At 40.4% G+C, this 16,342-nt stretch overlaps 1 protein-coding gene across 1 annotated transcript; it reads right to left on the minus strand.

The window, feature by feature from the left end:
• Window positions 1–886: 886 nt before the first annotated feature.
• On the minus strand, window positions 887–15,347 carry LOC141011104 (scaffold protein ILK). The gene is made up of 13 exons (XM_073484337.1): window positions 15,247–15,347; window positions 13,309–13,555; window positions 7,078–7,243; window positions 5,744–5,839; window positions 5,562–5,658; window positions 5,387–5,470; window positions 5,075–5,160; window positions 4,862–4,971; window positions 4,523–4,650; window positions 4,212–4,333; window positions 3,996–4,095; window positions 2,491–2,621; window positions 887–2,349 (listed from the first exon to the last, which is right to left on the minus strand). The coding sequence occupies exons 2-13, from the start codon at window positions 13,395–13,397 to the stop codon at window positions 2,200–2,202; spliced, it is 1,359 nt and encodes a 452-aa protein (XP_073340438.1). The 5' UTR covers window positions 13,398–13,555; window positions 15,247–15,347; the 3' UTR covers window positions 887–2,199.
• Window positions 15,348–16,342: the final 995 nt, after the last annotated feature.

A 16,342-nucleotide genomic window follows, 5' to 3' on the forward strand; every position in this document is an offset into this window, starting at 1 on the left:
GGACTCAGGTATCAAAAGTTTTACTGGAATTAATTTGTGTATGAGCTAAGATAATAAAACTAAACCAAGTAGGACTCCACTTTTGAAGTTTATCTTCGGTATTCTAACACAAACCTCTGTTTGAATATTAAAAAATAAATTAAATGGTATTGATTAGAGGGGCCATTTTAATTCACCTGCCAAACAAGAATTACTGCATTGCAGTACCAGTCATGTTGCTGCTCCTGAGCTGTGGTGTTGAATGACAAGAATCTTTACAGAATATTATGTCAGTGACACTGAGCTTTGATACTGATGTCATCACTTCATTATATTGTCCTATCAGATATTTGTGTACTTTTTTTTTTCATACTTATTATGAATTGTTGAATAATAGACAAAAATGTGTTTTGTGGGGTCTCAGTGACCTTGACCTTTTACCACTCAAATCTAATAAGTTTATCCTTGAGTCCAAGAGGACATGTGTGCCAAATTTAATTAAATTTCCTCGAGATGTTCTTGAGATACTTACTTCTTAAATAAATAACAGAAGCTGCTGAAAACTTCAAACTTCTCCCCTTACAAATAAGGCCTCCCTTTTATTATTCAATTATTGTAGTTATTGCATGTTGCCATCAGTCAGTGACTGCAGGACCAGCAAACATCTTTTAAACTTCACATGAAACATTAATGCCTTTTCGGTTGCTATTTTTAGGTCATTCTTCTCTATAAGTATATCACAAAAGCACTGTTAAACACTGAGCGACATATCAGCAGTTAAATGACACTGTCCTGATATCAGTGTCTCTTTGTATTCCTCATTGAATGAATTACTTGTAAAGTTTATGCTTTTCTAAATGACCCAATAATGTCCAATCCCCACTATTGATTCACACATTCAACTTGCCCATATTTGACCTTTTAATATACTTATATATAAATACATACATTTGTATAAGTCATTCTTGATTTTGGCTTCAACCTGTGATTCAGCACAAACAAGCAAGCTGGGTGAGGCACAGAAACGATGCACGTAGAAGAAACAACCCATGAGATTGATATAAAGTCAGAAGTCAACTAGACAATCAAAATGGTAAAAATAAGTGAGGAAACAATGACAGTTTGTTGGATATTAATACCAACCCCCTTATGTCCCTTCTTTTGGCAGCAGCTTCAGATGTAGCCATGAACGTGTGAGAAAAAGCAGTCCCCATGCTCAACAAGAAAACAAATATAACTGTACCTTTGATACACGTGAATAAATCACAGTCTGGGTTACAGTATTCATTCCAACTCTCCAAGGTATTACGTGTTGGATTATGTAGATTGACAGTATTTAACATGAGAATAACACTTGAGTAACAGAGACTTTGTTGAACAGTACAGCTAATAGAATTCAAATCATAAAAAAAACATTATGTTTTAGAAGGGAAAATAATGAAAATAAACTAGATTACAGTAATACATTTGAGTAATCTAGTTAGTTACATTACATTGTCAGATTTAACAACAGAAAATCTGCAACTGCAATGATCAACTCTGACATGATTGCTGCAGCGAAGAAGAGTTTCAATGGCCAGTTTTACGTTAATGTCAGCAGGATGTACAGGAAACAAGTCAGGGACCGATGCTCAAGACAGGTCAAGCTCTACACATCACTACACAGCCAAGCTGAATGGTACAACACCGCAAGGTACTCTCACTGGAAACACTCATTCAAATATGTGTTCTTGCATGATTAAATGCTTGGTTTTCAGACACTGGCCATGCTTGCCCAGAAACATAAACCTTTTCTCCACAAGACAAGCTTTCAGTTAATATGTAATTTGTTTAATTAGGAGCCATCATTATGATTCCTTTTTGACAGTGAGCCCACTCCAGATACAAAATAAGGCCTTAAATCCACTGAAGCAAAGCAGCAGACTGTCATGCTGACCTCCACAGGTTATTCAGTCTCGACGATTGTACTCAGTCCATGTGATTATAGGTTGCAGAGACAGTATCAGCGGATCAGTGACACATAAAGACACAAATAAAAACTTGATATCACATTGAAAAAAAGAGAAACAAAACAATATAAAAGAAGTGACTGCTGCTGGATTCGTCTCAGAAGCAGAAGCTACAGTGGCGTTGAATGCAGCGAGTGAGAGTTTAAGGCAATACTGGTAAGCACCACACCACCATTCGGGGCAAGATATCCGGTTCAGTAGAGGAGGATTTTCACTTGTCCTGCATTTTTTCCAGAATTGGCACAATCATGTCGAATTTAGGCCTCTTTGCTGGGTCTTCGTTCATGCATATCTTCATGAGCTTGCAAATGTGGGGTGAAATGCCGGGGGGGATGGTGGGCCTCAAACCCTCCAAGGCGACCTGTGAGGCAAAACAGACAGACATTTGTTACTGTAGAAAAGACATTCCTGAATGCATCAAACCCATGACTAATTGCTGACTTTACCAGCAAGCGTTTGCTACTCGGTTGCAATCTAATGAGCCAAAGATAGCTCTGCTAACCTTCATGCCAATTTCCATGTTAGACAGATCAGCATACGGCACTTCTCTGGTCACCAGCTCCCACAGCAGGATGGCAAAGCTCCACATGTCTGCTGACCGACGGTTGATCTCTTCTGGCTTCTTCTGCAGGGCTGGAAAGAGCAACACGTGTAAACAAACACAACAGGTACTGCCGCTCTGTACCTTCTGCAAAAAGCACTTAGACTAACACAAACGAGAACTTGTTTGCATCTTAGATGGAAAGAAACAGTGAATATTAACTTGAAATGCAGAATTTCTAATATATTTCATTCAACTAGATGAACAGTTTTGTTAATAGCAGTGCTTGATAACCAGAGTCCTGTAGGCTATATGTGGCTACATGGAAACTGAATAACATAGATGGGGAAAACGTAAAGGACATAACCTTGAATTAATTATTTTTTTATGTTATTTATTTCCCCAATGTATCAAGATCCCTGTGATGTTTTATCTGTTGTTTTTTGTTCTTTCTGAGAAGCACTCCTATGAATATGAATATATTTACTAAAGCTCACTTTTACAACATAAATGGACACTATGAAGTGAAAATATTCTGTGGTGATAAAGGCTTGGCAACAAAAGCAAAGGTAAACAATGATCAGTAAACCCTCCCATACAAAATTGTGTGAGGTGAAACTAGAGCTGTCATACACAAGTACTCCAGATGTCCCTCTTTAATAAATCTGATGTTCTTCTGTATATCACATGATAAAAATAGAGCTCTGACTTTAAAAGAGAAATGCAATTATATTGTCCCAGCACTACCAGCGATTGACAGACCTCAGTGTCTCTGAAACCAAATCAAATCTTAAGCTTCTTTTCCCGCATGACTATTATTTCCATCTCTTCCAATAACTGGCACACTAAACAAAAAGTACTTGTTTATATATAAATCATGACATGTGGCTTCTACTGTTACTTTCCTCCCAAATATAATGTGTACTACAATTTATTAAAGATGCAAGTTTAGTACATGTGTTACTTAAACTTGAGAAATAAAAGTTTATCTAACTTACTCTACATGTTTAACACTCATTGCTCTTTTACTGACGTTTAAGTGAAATATTACAAAGACATCCTTGCTGAAGATTTGAAGGCTTTTTGAAATTCACCTCAGCTAAACCTGTGCTCACTACCTACACTCACTACCCACTTTACGGATCACTGTATGGTTGTTTCTATGGTAACAGGCTGCAGCATATTTCTTCTATCCCACACGGTCACCGCTATCACGCTTCATATACGACTTAAAACCTTTTCTGTGGGTTGCTGTTTGAAGCACTGCCGCAAACCTCCCGTTTATTTTCACATAATCAGTTTATGTTTCCAACTTGCTCTGCTTTCACTGTATCTCAAAGGGGAAATCAGCCGCAGATTACATTTAGTTCTGAGACAGTCTAGAGTTCCCTGCATCCATCATTCACGCTCCAGCTTGAGTGGCTCCAGCTGTCACTTTAGATCTGTGCTGTATGAGTGATGCCTACCCTCAGGGGCCACCCACGCAGGCGAGTACATCCTGCCAGGACACTGGAAGGAGAACTTGACGTCTGCCATGCTGATCCTGGCTGTCATATCTTCATCTATCTGTGGAAACAAGGAACAGTGACTGAGATATCACTGTACATCACTTCTTTCTGTAGTTTTTTTAGGCAAAACTATCTCCTTTGATCTTTACGATCCTGAAAACAGCTTCTTCTTACCATGACACTCTTGCTGTTGAGATAGTGGCGAGGGATCATCGGTTCCAGTGTGTGTAAGAAGGCCATTCCACAAGCAATGTCCAGGGCAAACTTCACCGCCTGCGTCTGGTCCACGACAAAGTCTGACAGCAGGATGAGTGACAAATCATTACAGGTTTCATCACATAGCAGATTCACAGTTTAAATGCTACTGTACATAAAGCGATGGCAACATAATGACAAATGTGTAAGTGCAATAAATCACAAATCCCTGCAAACCACCCAAAAATGGTGACAAGTGCGGACTTTGTGACCAGAGCAGAAGTACTCACTGGTGCCTTCATGCAGCACGTTGTAGAGGGAGCCATAAGGCATCCAGTGTGTGATGATGATGGGGTGAGGGGCGGGAGGAGACTGACATGCTCCCAACATGGGTAGGACATTCGGGTGGGAAAATATCCTGGGATGGAGCCCAAGAAGGAGGGACAGGGGAGAGACAGACAGACAGACAGACAGACAAAAAGAGGCAAACCCAGAGAGGATTTGACATAAACAGACGGCTTGTGTGAGATGCAAAAAGAAATAATACATAAAGTTTGGAAACAAACAAATGAGTGAACACGACAGCACACAACATAGAGGCTGTAGATAAGTCAGGATTCAATACAAACCTGAGTTTGGGATACTCCTCGTTGAAGTCTCGGCTTTTCCTCGTGGTCCAGTCGCGAACTTTTAGCACCTTAACAACAATTTCATTTCCTTGCCAGCGCCCTTGCCACAGCTACACATGAGAAATATATACAGAAAAAAAAAATCAGCGCTGTAATCTGACAATCAGCAGCTCTATAATTAAATAAAAGAGTGAAAACAAGAATGTAAAGTACCTCTCCAGACTGGTTCTCATTTATTTTAGCCAGAAGAGAGAGCTGTTTGTAGTCGATGCCTGCAAGTTTGTTCAAAGTGCCATTTCCTAAAAGATTGAGACAAATTTAAGTTAAAGCTCGGACAAAAACCACATTGTTCATGTGAAATTCAGCGCAACACTATGCAGATGGAAAAGCGGTGGAAATTTCAAACACCACATTAAGACCAGTTTGGAGACCAGCATGGAACATTTTTCCCTTTCATGCATCGCTTTGACCAACTGATGGAAAGTGGTCAGCTAATAAACCAGGTTATGTGTTTGTGGGACTCACGGGGTCGAGTTCTGGTGGTGCCTTTCCAGAATGTGTCTTTGAAGGGGATTTTAGTCAAGTTCTGTCCCATTTTCTCTGCTTTGTCTGCGTGGTGGAGGGACAGGAGAATGCAATGAGAAAACTGATCACAAAGCCAATGGCATCTGAATCTGTTTAGATGAGGGGGTCGGGATACCTCTGAGCAGTTCACGCAGGTGAGGTTTGCCTTTGTCAAGCGGAGTTTCCCCATATTTGTTGCAGATGCTCACCTGAGCCCCATTAGTCACGAGATCCTGAGAAAAAGGGACGTTTTTAGAGTTTACGCTGATGGGAACTACACATAAAAACGGATGAGTCTCCACCAGGGGGCACACTTACCTCAGCCACTTGGTCTTGGCCCCAGAAGCAGGCGTAATGCAGTGGTGTGTTCCCGTGTTCATTGGCTGCATTCGTATCTGCTTTGCACTGGATCAGCTAAAAGAGAAGACAAAAACAAAGGATTATATCAAAAACAAGGCTGGTCGCATCATGTTTGGGCTGTATACAGGGATAGTGTTAATGCTGCCAACAGAAATCATGGAGGTTCATCTCGCCTGTGGATACATACCAGAGGTATTGAGACATGCCTAACATTAAACTCAATAGCTGCCTGGCAGCCATTCTAAATCAGACACCCTGGAGCAGAAGCCTCACATTATGCCATATGGTACACAGACTAAATAAATTCAACAATCTGACAAGTCATGTGTGTTCTGCTTTTTTACCCACGAGACCTGCTGTTTTACAAAACCTTACTAAATAATTTCGGGGGCCACATGGAGCTCCACACACTGCATGTTGCAACACTTACAAAGCCTTTAAACAGGACATGCAGTACACGCATGTGATGTATCTTAAAGGCTGAGGTAGCAGATGAGTTTTCATGTTGCATAGGAGCACTATGCATGAGGGAATCCCTGTACTGCTGGTTGCATTGTATTGTGTGCAAACTATGCCTTTAAATGATCAATTATTTGAATGTATTTTGGTGAATAAAATTTGGCCGAAAATGTCCATCAGCCATAGATTCATCCTGTTGTTTAACCTCTTTGAAAAATGAACAAATAGTCACATTTACTGTCCCCAAAACAAAGGATTAATAAGCATACCGAGAATGACTTCTGACTTCTTTCGCATCATAAATTGCTTGTTCTACCCTAAACAAACGTAGTCTTAAGCAGGTTTTGTAATCATACTTGCACCACTGAAACATTACATTTTCCCTTGACACTGACAAATTGCTCTCCTCCAGTTTAAAATGGCTGCTGGTGGAACTGCAAGAACAGACAAGACTTTTGTCTTTATAATTGCTGTTCAGATGACATCATTTCAGGTTTCATAATATCTTGCGTGTATGAAGCAAACTAGAAGAGATTTTGTTTTGCACAGGGAGATCTGCCTGCAGAGGAGAGACTGATGTCAATTTTACAGCTCTGGCATCAATTTTTAACTTGATTTCCAGGGAGAATGAGTTTAACATTTGGCATTTTATAAGATTTATTCTGACAAACAGACCATTGAGAGAGAGTCAGCCATGATCTAATGTCGAGGAGGTAGCTCATATTCTCACTATCGTCACAAGATTTTTTACTGTTTTGTTACAGGACGACCAAAGGAACCAGGAAGCAACCTTTTTTCAGCATCACTGTGTGCATGCCCCAATGCTTCCATACCTTTCCCACAATGTCGCGATGTCCATGGCTGGCGGCCAGGTGCAGAGGCGTGTCGTCGCCACGGTTCATGACGTTAATGCGAGCCCCTCTCATGATGAGCATGTCCACCACGCTGGAGCGGCCCTCCCTGCAGGCCCAGTGGAGAGGGCTGAAGCCGTGGTCGTCTCTACAGGGAGAGAGGAACATTCATATTCAGCAGAGGTTACACAAAAACCTTCAGCACAGCAAGGACTCTGAATAACTGCTACACAGGCAGGAAAAGTGTATAACTCGAGGGAGAAAGAGTAAAGCAACTTCAGCCCCTTGGCTATACACACCAAGTTTGTCTCTGCAAACAACTCTGTGGTTTACTTGGCTCAAGGCCAAGAGATACAGACTGTGACTGTTTTTTGTAGCATATGTGTTTTTCTTTGACAATCAAAATATCACTTTACAAAAAAAGACAACAAGTGTGCATTCCTGAGAAGAAAAAAAACCCATGCACTGTACACAGACCATGTGTATCCCCCGCTGTGATGTCACACATTGGTCTGTGGACTACTAGCTTCGGGTTTGGCATTACAGCCGTCGACCGCTTGTTTTTTTGGGAACCAGAATTGACCATGTGTGGATGAGAGGGTGGAGCTGGGAATGATCTTGATTAGATCTGACAGAGAACCCATTGTACATCCTGGTAGCAACTTGTCAATCACAAGGCAGGCTTCCCCTAAAGCATACCCTGCTTTAACGTCATTTTTACTGTAAATGGGTACATACAGTTTTAATGCTGTCAAGGTTTCCGTTATCCGGTAATTACCATTTCTTTACCAAGGAAATTTGTCCAACATATTTTATACTGTGGTCACTGTGAATTGTTTTTAAACTAAAAAAACTGATCATATTTGACTGGAATTTCTCCCATATGTCCTGGACCATGATATCTTCCAGGCCACGTGAACCGACACCAATTTTTTTGGAGTGCTTTCTAAATTATACCGCATTATAATCACAAGTGTTTCTGATATTATCTGCCATCTATACGGGTAGACTTAACACTGAGCAAGATAATGAACCCCAAATTGCTCCCTATGAGCAGATTGGCACCTTGCATGGCAGCCTCTGCCATCTAGTGTTTGAATGTGTGTGTGTGTGTGTGGGTGTGGGGGTGTGTGTGTGTGTGTGAGAATGGGTGAATGTGACGAGCGCTACAGAAATGCAAGTCCATTTAATGTTAGAAACATCTCTCAGTATAATGCAATAAAATTCAACAGTGCTGCAAACTACAGCCACTAAAATCAACATAAAGTTGAGTCAACATCTCTCTAAAACGGTCTCAACAAAGGCTGAATGTTGTAACGTCAGTGTAGGTTGAATTTTCTGCAAGGTTGTTTTATAAACTGGCAACTGTAGCTACAACATTTAGTTGCTTTAGGCTATTCAGCATAATGAGGAATTTGGTCATTTGTATTTCTGTCATCTTCCTCTTAAAAAAGGAAGTTGATGCAACTCAGACTCAGACAACACCTAATAGGCCTCTGGCGCTCATCATTCCTCTTTGTCTCTGTGACACTGGCAGCGACACATGTAGGACAGTGGCCTCGATTACATGGCAGAATGACTGATGGGCGAACCTCCTCAGAGAAAAAGAGATAAAGACTGAGACATTAAGACGCAGTGAGAGCTGAGTGACAGAGAGTCAATCAGGAAAAAAAAACAGTAGGCTGAGCATTCGCTGCAGCCCTTATAAGGTCCAGGGAGACGCGCATACACTACAGCTGCTGTGTGTGATTGTGTCATTCTTCATTTCTCTCCGCCTGGCCGTGGTCACCTCCTCCACTAATGCAAAGTTTCCTCCCTTGTCTGAGTCCCTCCGCTCCCTCATCCTCTCATTCACAGTTCCACTAATACAGCGGGGCTGTACTGATGATATATTCCACTTCCCCCAGACTTTTTTTTTCCATGTGGGCTTCACTGTTTGTGTCAAAACACAGCACAATTCTCCAGACAATAAAGTTATGCACTTGTTCTGAAATTAAGAGTCGGCAGCCAGCATAATAATGGGATCTGAGAACTGAGGGAGTATTATGAATCTGCAGGAATCTGAACCCTCTGCCCGACCCGCCATCAATTCACTGGCTTGTATTCACACATCCTGCAGAGCTCGGCTCAAAACAGCATCAACAGCCCCACAGAGACTCTCAGTCCAACAACACACACACATCTATGTGTGCATCTGGGTGACCCGCCGCAGTCTCACCAGATCTGCTCGGACTGCAATTTCCTCTAAGACCAAAAGGCCGAATCCTACAAGCTAATTAGCCGGAGTTTATGAGAGAGAAACTCCCCACAGGCTCACCCTCATGATTTTATTAGTTTTCTGTGTTAAGCTCGAGTCTGTTTAGGGGAGGAAGTGGAGTTATGAAGTTAACGGCTGTATCCTTTGAAAGCAAGAGTGCGCACACAAACTGAATGAATGAATTACCATCCTGCTGCTTATCTGTATCTTTGATTATTTGCAAATAATTACAGCCCAAACAAGTTGTCGATTCATCAACATACATTTAATAATAATAATATTTTTTATATATACACTATTGAGCCCCAATAAGTAATTGACCTACTTACTATAAACAACGCAAATGGCTAAAAATGTACAACTTCCACATAAAGCGAGGCTCAGCCCTTTGGTTTGTGTGTGTATTTCTATTCGTGGCCCCTTTTTATAGGATAGATTTTCCCTGTAAGCTAGCTTCATCCCCACAGCCCATAGGCACTTGAGTGCCAGGGTTTTCTCCTGTTCGCCCCCTCCACACTGGCTGCGGTAATTTATTTCAGGCACTTCCACCTGCCAACAGTGCTCAGTTTGGCAGACGGAAAAGCCCGAGGAAGAGCCCCTGTCTGCACCCTTTATGTCTCTGGCCCTACATCCCCACCAGGTCATATAACAGGCCTCAGATGAGGGAAAGACAAATTCAGAGAAACATCCAACAAATGGAAAGAACATGCACAGAAGCAGAATTAACAGGTTTCCAGAGACTTTTTAAGTTTGTAGTGGCACTGTCACTTCTGCAGTTTTTACTCTGGACAAACAACAAGTTTGAAGGATTTTTTCCCCCCTTTTTCTGCCACCTCATGAAAAGTTCATGAAACATTTGATGCTCTATAAAAATGTTGAGCAAACAGTACATGAGAGGAGCATTTATGGCACTAAAGGGCAAGAAATCACCAACAATCTGGCAAATGATTTGATGGGCGTAATTTATGTTCCTCGTTTTGTTAATAAATCTGTATCGGTGCACCTCCAATAACCCATTCATATACTGCTAACACTGCCTCTCCGGAAACTACTGCAACCTGCTTCAACAAGCCTCTACACCACTGTCTGCTTGTAACAGTAACCACTGCAGAGCAACAGGCTCATAATGCTGCTGTCCCCACCACAGAGATTAAATATAAAATCAGTATTGACACTGTGGAAAAACAAGGAGCCTCAACATCAACAACACCGTAAAATAAGATCATCATAAGATACAATCATGGGTGACAACGTTTAGAGTTCTGCTCAAACTGTTATTCACACATGTACAGGGCCTCTTTTGATGGGAGTTTTGATGAGGCTTCATACAGATAACCATCAAAGCCATGATTACATACTTATATGCCAAGGAAAAGACAAGAGACTCAAACTCAAGTCTTCTGTTTGAGACCAAACACAACAGATGGGACACAGTGAGGAATGGACGTCAACACATGGCCTCATAATAACCGACAGAGAATCTGAAGACATCATTTTCATTATTATCTGACAATGAAATTAAATGATTTTGAGACAATTATCAGCAAATTGATTGTTACTGAAAATAATTACCAGTTGCAGCTCTAGGCTAATCTATTATTAAGATATAACTTAAATTTAAAAACCAAATAGTCCTAAAATTGTTCAAAACCACAGATTACTCTCTGCGCTAATTTTCAACACAAAACTATTACTTGTACAAACATTATGCACCACTTAGCAATAAGTGCCAGTGTAATACATGTGCAGAGAAGACCAGAGATGATGACTTTATTGTAAACATTTAGGAGAATTTGTTTCAAACTTTGCAATTAACTCTTCTGAACTTGGAGGAAATGTTGAGGGGAAATGAGTGGAGTTATCTGCTGTAATGCCACTGGGAGATGAATACCGGAAACACTGGCGTGGAGGAGGGGAAGGTGATGTGCTCGGCTGAAGCTTACTGTGCATTTCACTGTTGAAAAATGCACTATTTAGCTCCACACACACTCACACACAAAGATTCTCTGTCTCGTCACACATAACTCTTCCAGTCCGGCCCCACTACAATAATCCCCTCCCCCTCTCTCTTGGTATTTGGTAGGTGGTAGACGGTTCCCTGGAGGCCTGTGTGTTATTCCTTGTAAGGAGATTCAACATTCCACTACTACTCTTAGTCTGGGCGTTACATCAGTGTAAACACACACCATCATCGACACGCACTCTGCTGGGCTGAGATATATCAGGTGTACTGAAATATAGGTAGGTTCTGTAGGGAAATGAAAAGGCAAGAATAAAGTGTGTTTCACCCACTGGGTGAGATATATGATCTGGAAAAGGGAACCTGACATGCAATCAGCTAATGGACCAGTCACATGTAGGGGGCGCATGCATCCACTAGGACTGAATGTAATCTTACGGTCTTATGACAATGGGAAAATTGAAATAAATAAAAGGATAAACAGCTCAGACACAAAGTCAATGCAGACATTAAAAGAAACAGTTTCTCTCTTCATTTCTGCACAAATGGTTAACTTTAAAAGAGGCGAAAAGCCACATAACGGGAAAAGAAAGAGACTATTTAGCATCTTGTGTGAACCGACTTCCTTGTATAATTTCTTGCATGTTATTGCACTATAAAAACTATTCTATAAATGTATGAGTTCCTCTTATATCTTTACAGCAAAAAAACAAAAGAAGACAAATCGCTGACCAAATGACAATTTCCTCTTTCCTCTTCCAAACAAAATTATAATGTACAGACATATCTGTTCCTCAGAAGGAAATGAAACGATTCAATGTTTTCATATCATGCCTCATCATATCATGTCATTGTATAATGACAAATAAGTTAGCTTGTCATTATTTATCACATTTTTACATGGTTAGACTAACTACTTCACTTCTGGATGTTATCAGTCAGACCTCATAAACAAAAGCATGTTACAGTAATGAAAGAAAATGGGGTTTTCCAGTTTTAGACAACTACTGGTTTCTTTGTATTTGTCCAGAACTTGACAACAATTTTCTTTGCAAATTCTGTGCTCAACCTTGTGACCATAAGTGTACTGAAACACATGAAAAAAGACAAAAAGGTAAACAGTCATCATAATTAAAGGGATTAATTCATTCTCTCGAAAACAAACACCGGTAGTCTAAATCTGGGACAGAAACGTCCTAAAGAGAAACTCTTCGGGTGGTCAGCACAGCTTCATTGGCAGCCTCTGCCGAGATTATCTTTACAGTGTCAGCTGAGGATACAGAAGCAGCTCAGCTCTGACTGATGATGTGTAACTATCAGACAGATATTTTGTATAATAAACATGTCAAATCTTACAGAAGCCTGCAGTATTCTCGTTATGCACGTCCACTCTACATTCAATTGCAGTAACAAATGCAAGCGTGACTAACTCTGCCATCACAGTGGGTTTCCTGTCCAACATCTCGCTTTTGAATTACTCTGCTGGCATTCTGGACATAAACATGTGTCCACAAGGAAATGGGTTCAATCGCAGGCCACGATCTCGCTGGGGACTGAAAAGGCGGGCTTTCGTTCTGCACCAGAAATGGGCCTTGAGAATGCAACATTTAAAGTTAGAGACACTGCAGTGTGACTGATATTTCCTTGAGATTCTGATTCATGTTATCTGGCATCAAAAACTCATGTTGTGACAAGTCTCAGGCAGAAGTACAATTCAGCAAAATGACTTATTGACTGAAGAATGAAGATAAGGAAGAGCGAAGCTTGCGTTTGCGTAACTTTTTGATAATACTTCAGTGTGTAAAAATATAAAGTTTAAAAGGAAATCAAACTATTTCAGCCATGGTTAGTGTGATATCATTACTGACTAATGGCATCAAAAAGTGGGGATTTTTGCACCTTTACCCAGGCAAGTTAAAACGAGTTACATGAATTCTGGACACCAGTATCTTCCTACTGACGAGAAAATAAACCAAATGAATAAACCTTGGCTCACCCTTGATTGAGGTCATTCTCTGTATTGTCCAACCACAAGCGAACTGCCACAGCATTGCCTTCCCGGCACTGCGTGAAGATGTCATCCATTTCAGCTGTTGTATTCTTCTTCTCTTAAGGGGCTGCAGAAGTAAACTGGGACCGATGAGAGAGGCGACCCGAGGGGTTCAGCAGAGTCCTGGCCAGCATCAGTTCCTCATTTGGGACAATGAGGGACACGATCAGGGAGGCTCAGTGGCGCTCAACGCCTGGAAAATGGGACAGAAAAGGGGGAGGAACCTCAGTTAACACATTTTTCAATCAGATTGGCCTCTATTCCAGACAGGTAAACCCTCCCTCATAATATTCTGTTGTACAAACCTAAACAGAAGGATAAGCAACCAGGGACCTTGGTGCTGAGTAATCTTATCCACCTCAGTAACACTGGGTGTGTATGAAGTTTACGGCATTGTGACTCACAACACCTGGCTGTGAATCGCACCCAGTAGACCAGGCTGGGTAAATAATCCTATCCGGTGTCATATAGAGCTGCAACAATTAATCAGTAACTCTTCTGAGAAACAATTCATCTGTTTGAGTTTTGGTTTTTTTTTAACTCTGATTTAAGATTCTTAACTGTGAATGTTTTCTGGTTTCTGTCCTTCTCTATGACAGCAAACTAAATATCTTTGGGTTATGGGCAAAACAAGTTATTGAGAACATCATCATTTTTCACCAATTTCTGACATTTTATAGACCAAACAACCAATCGATCAATCTAGAAATTAATATACAGATTAATCAACAATGAAAATAATCTTTAGTCTGAGTTCTATCAATGCTAAATTTCTGTACTTCCTTATTTTTTTAACAAGTGATTAAATGATTATTTGATTACAGAAAATATATCTGCAATTTCAGTCACCTATCAAGGAGAAAAGAAACAGAAAATCACACATTATCCACTAACATCTCCTCAGTTCTGATGATTTACTGCTTTTCTCTGTCATATATGACACTAAACTGATAAACAATGGGTTTTAGGTCATTGATCAGACAAAACAAGCCATTTGAAGATGTCACCAGGTTCTCAAAACAAAAACAAAACAACAACAAAATTCTGTAGATTAATGTGATAATGACATGCATTGTTATCTGAGCCCTAATTTGATAATCAAGATGTAAGACACAATCTTAATTGATATTGATTAACAATTGATACAGGAAGACAATGCAGTGTTGATATGAATAAATGACTTGTTGGCTGACTAAAAAGCAGAATGCAAGGCCTTATTGAAGGCAGCATATTATGACTGGGTTAACAAATGTGGCATGACACCTAGCAAAGATCTGGGATCTCAATTTTGACTTTACATTAAGGTCACAATTATCATGAATAAAGCAAAACATTTCAAATTCACTGTCTGAATAAACCAGCCACTCAAAATGAAAAAGATGAGGCAGATGATGACAGAAGTCAAGCTGAAGTTTAAATACATCCGGGCCTGGAGGTTGACTCTGTAATTCAGCAGGATTTGCTCATGTAGTTAACATAAACACTGCAACAATCCGGTGTGACAGTAATGACTTCACCGCTAACTACTCACAGCCTCCACAGCAGCCTGACTAGCTGCGCTGCTATCAGGCTAACACAGGAGAGCAGTTAGCTCGTTTAGCTTAGCTAGCAGGTGATCCCTTCTGCTTCTGGCTGTGCTATCGTGCTCTCCCATTACACTAAATTAACTCAAAGTGGCTCTGTTAGCCTCACACATTAGCTAGCATCCCCTGGTTGACAAAATGTCACACAAGCAGGTCTGGCTAACAAGCTAACCAAACTGCCCCCCTGACGTCGCGGGCTGCCTCCGCTTCTCTCACTTGACGCTGACTTCACTGAGCTGATAAAACATAATATCGAGGTTTGAACGGGTCGAAATGACAGTAAATGTGCCAATGAACCTACCAGGTACGTCGGCCCGCTGGTGTGATGCAGGTAGAGAGAGCAGGAGTTATTAGCAGCGTTGTGTTGTGTCCTGTGGACTGAGTGCTGCGGGACGTCCACACCCTCACCGCCCGCCGTACGTACGTGGTAACGCTGAGTGGAGGAAGAGAGCGCCCCGCCCCCTTCAGGCGGCAGAGAGAACTGCAGGACGTCAAATATTCACAGCCTCAGGTCACAGTTTCTTAAAGCATCAACAACACACACTTACTACAGTTATTTATTTATACATCTCATATTGCATGGTGATATTATGTCCTATTATATTATATAATGCTTATTTTTTTGTATTGTAAACTATGTACAAACATTAAAAATGTGTCCTCATGCCAGTGGTGGAGAAGTATTCAGATCCTTTACAAATACTTTGTTGCAAGTAAAAGTGTCCTACCTTGACATGTTACTGAAGTAAAAGTATGTGAGTATACTCTTGAAAATGTGGTTAAACTCCCAGTGAATGTTTTGTCATGAGATTATTATTACGCATGCACAAGTGTAAAAACAGTGTTGTTGTCTTGATTGAGTTAAAGTTTATTGTTTGAGCTATTTTGCATAGGAATACAATTAATAGTTATTTTCATTAAGGATTCGTCTGCTGAATCTTTTTTGAATCTCTTCTTTTTTTAATAATCGATTACTTGTTTGGTTTGTAAAAATTCAGAATTTCTTTAATCAACAGTACAACATTCAAAGACAGTCAAAATAAAATAAAATAATTGAAATAATTGAAAGGTAAGCAGCAAATCCTCACCGTGAAATGTTTTGACAATTAGCAATATTTGCAGATACATTTTCTGTCAGCTGACTAAATGTTTAGTCAAATTAGCATTTTTTGAGTGGTTTAATTTCTGAACAAGAGATCAGACTTATACGATCTTGAGATGTTTTGCGTGTAAAAATCTTAATCCGTAAAGTAAATAAAGCTGTCAGACAATTATAGTGAAGAAAAAAAAACTATATCTATACTATATCTGAAAAGCAGTGTAGAAGAATAAAGAAAAGTCTCGTAAAGTACCTCAAATATGATGTGGCACTTTTAGCTGCATAATACTAAACAACA

This window comes from Pagrus major, chromosome 2 (genome assembly GCF_040436345.1).
Source record: "Pagrus major chromosome 2, Pma_NU_1.0".
Taxonomy (NCBI): Eukaryota; Metazoa; Chordata; class Actinopteri; order Spariformes; family Sparidae; genus Pagrus; species Pagrus major.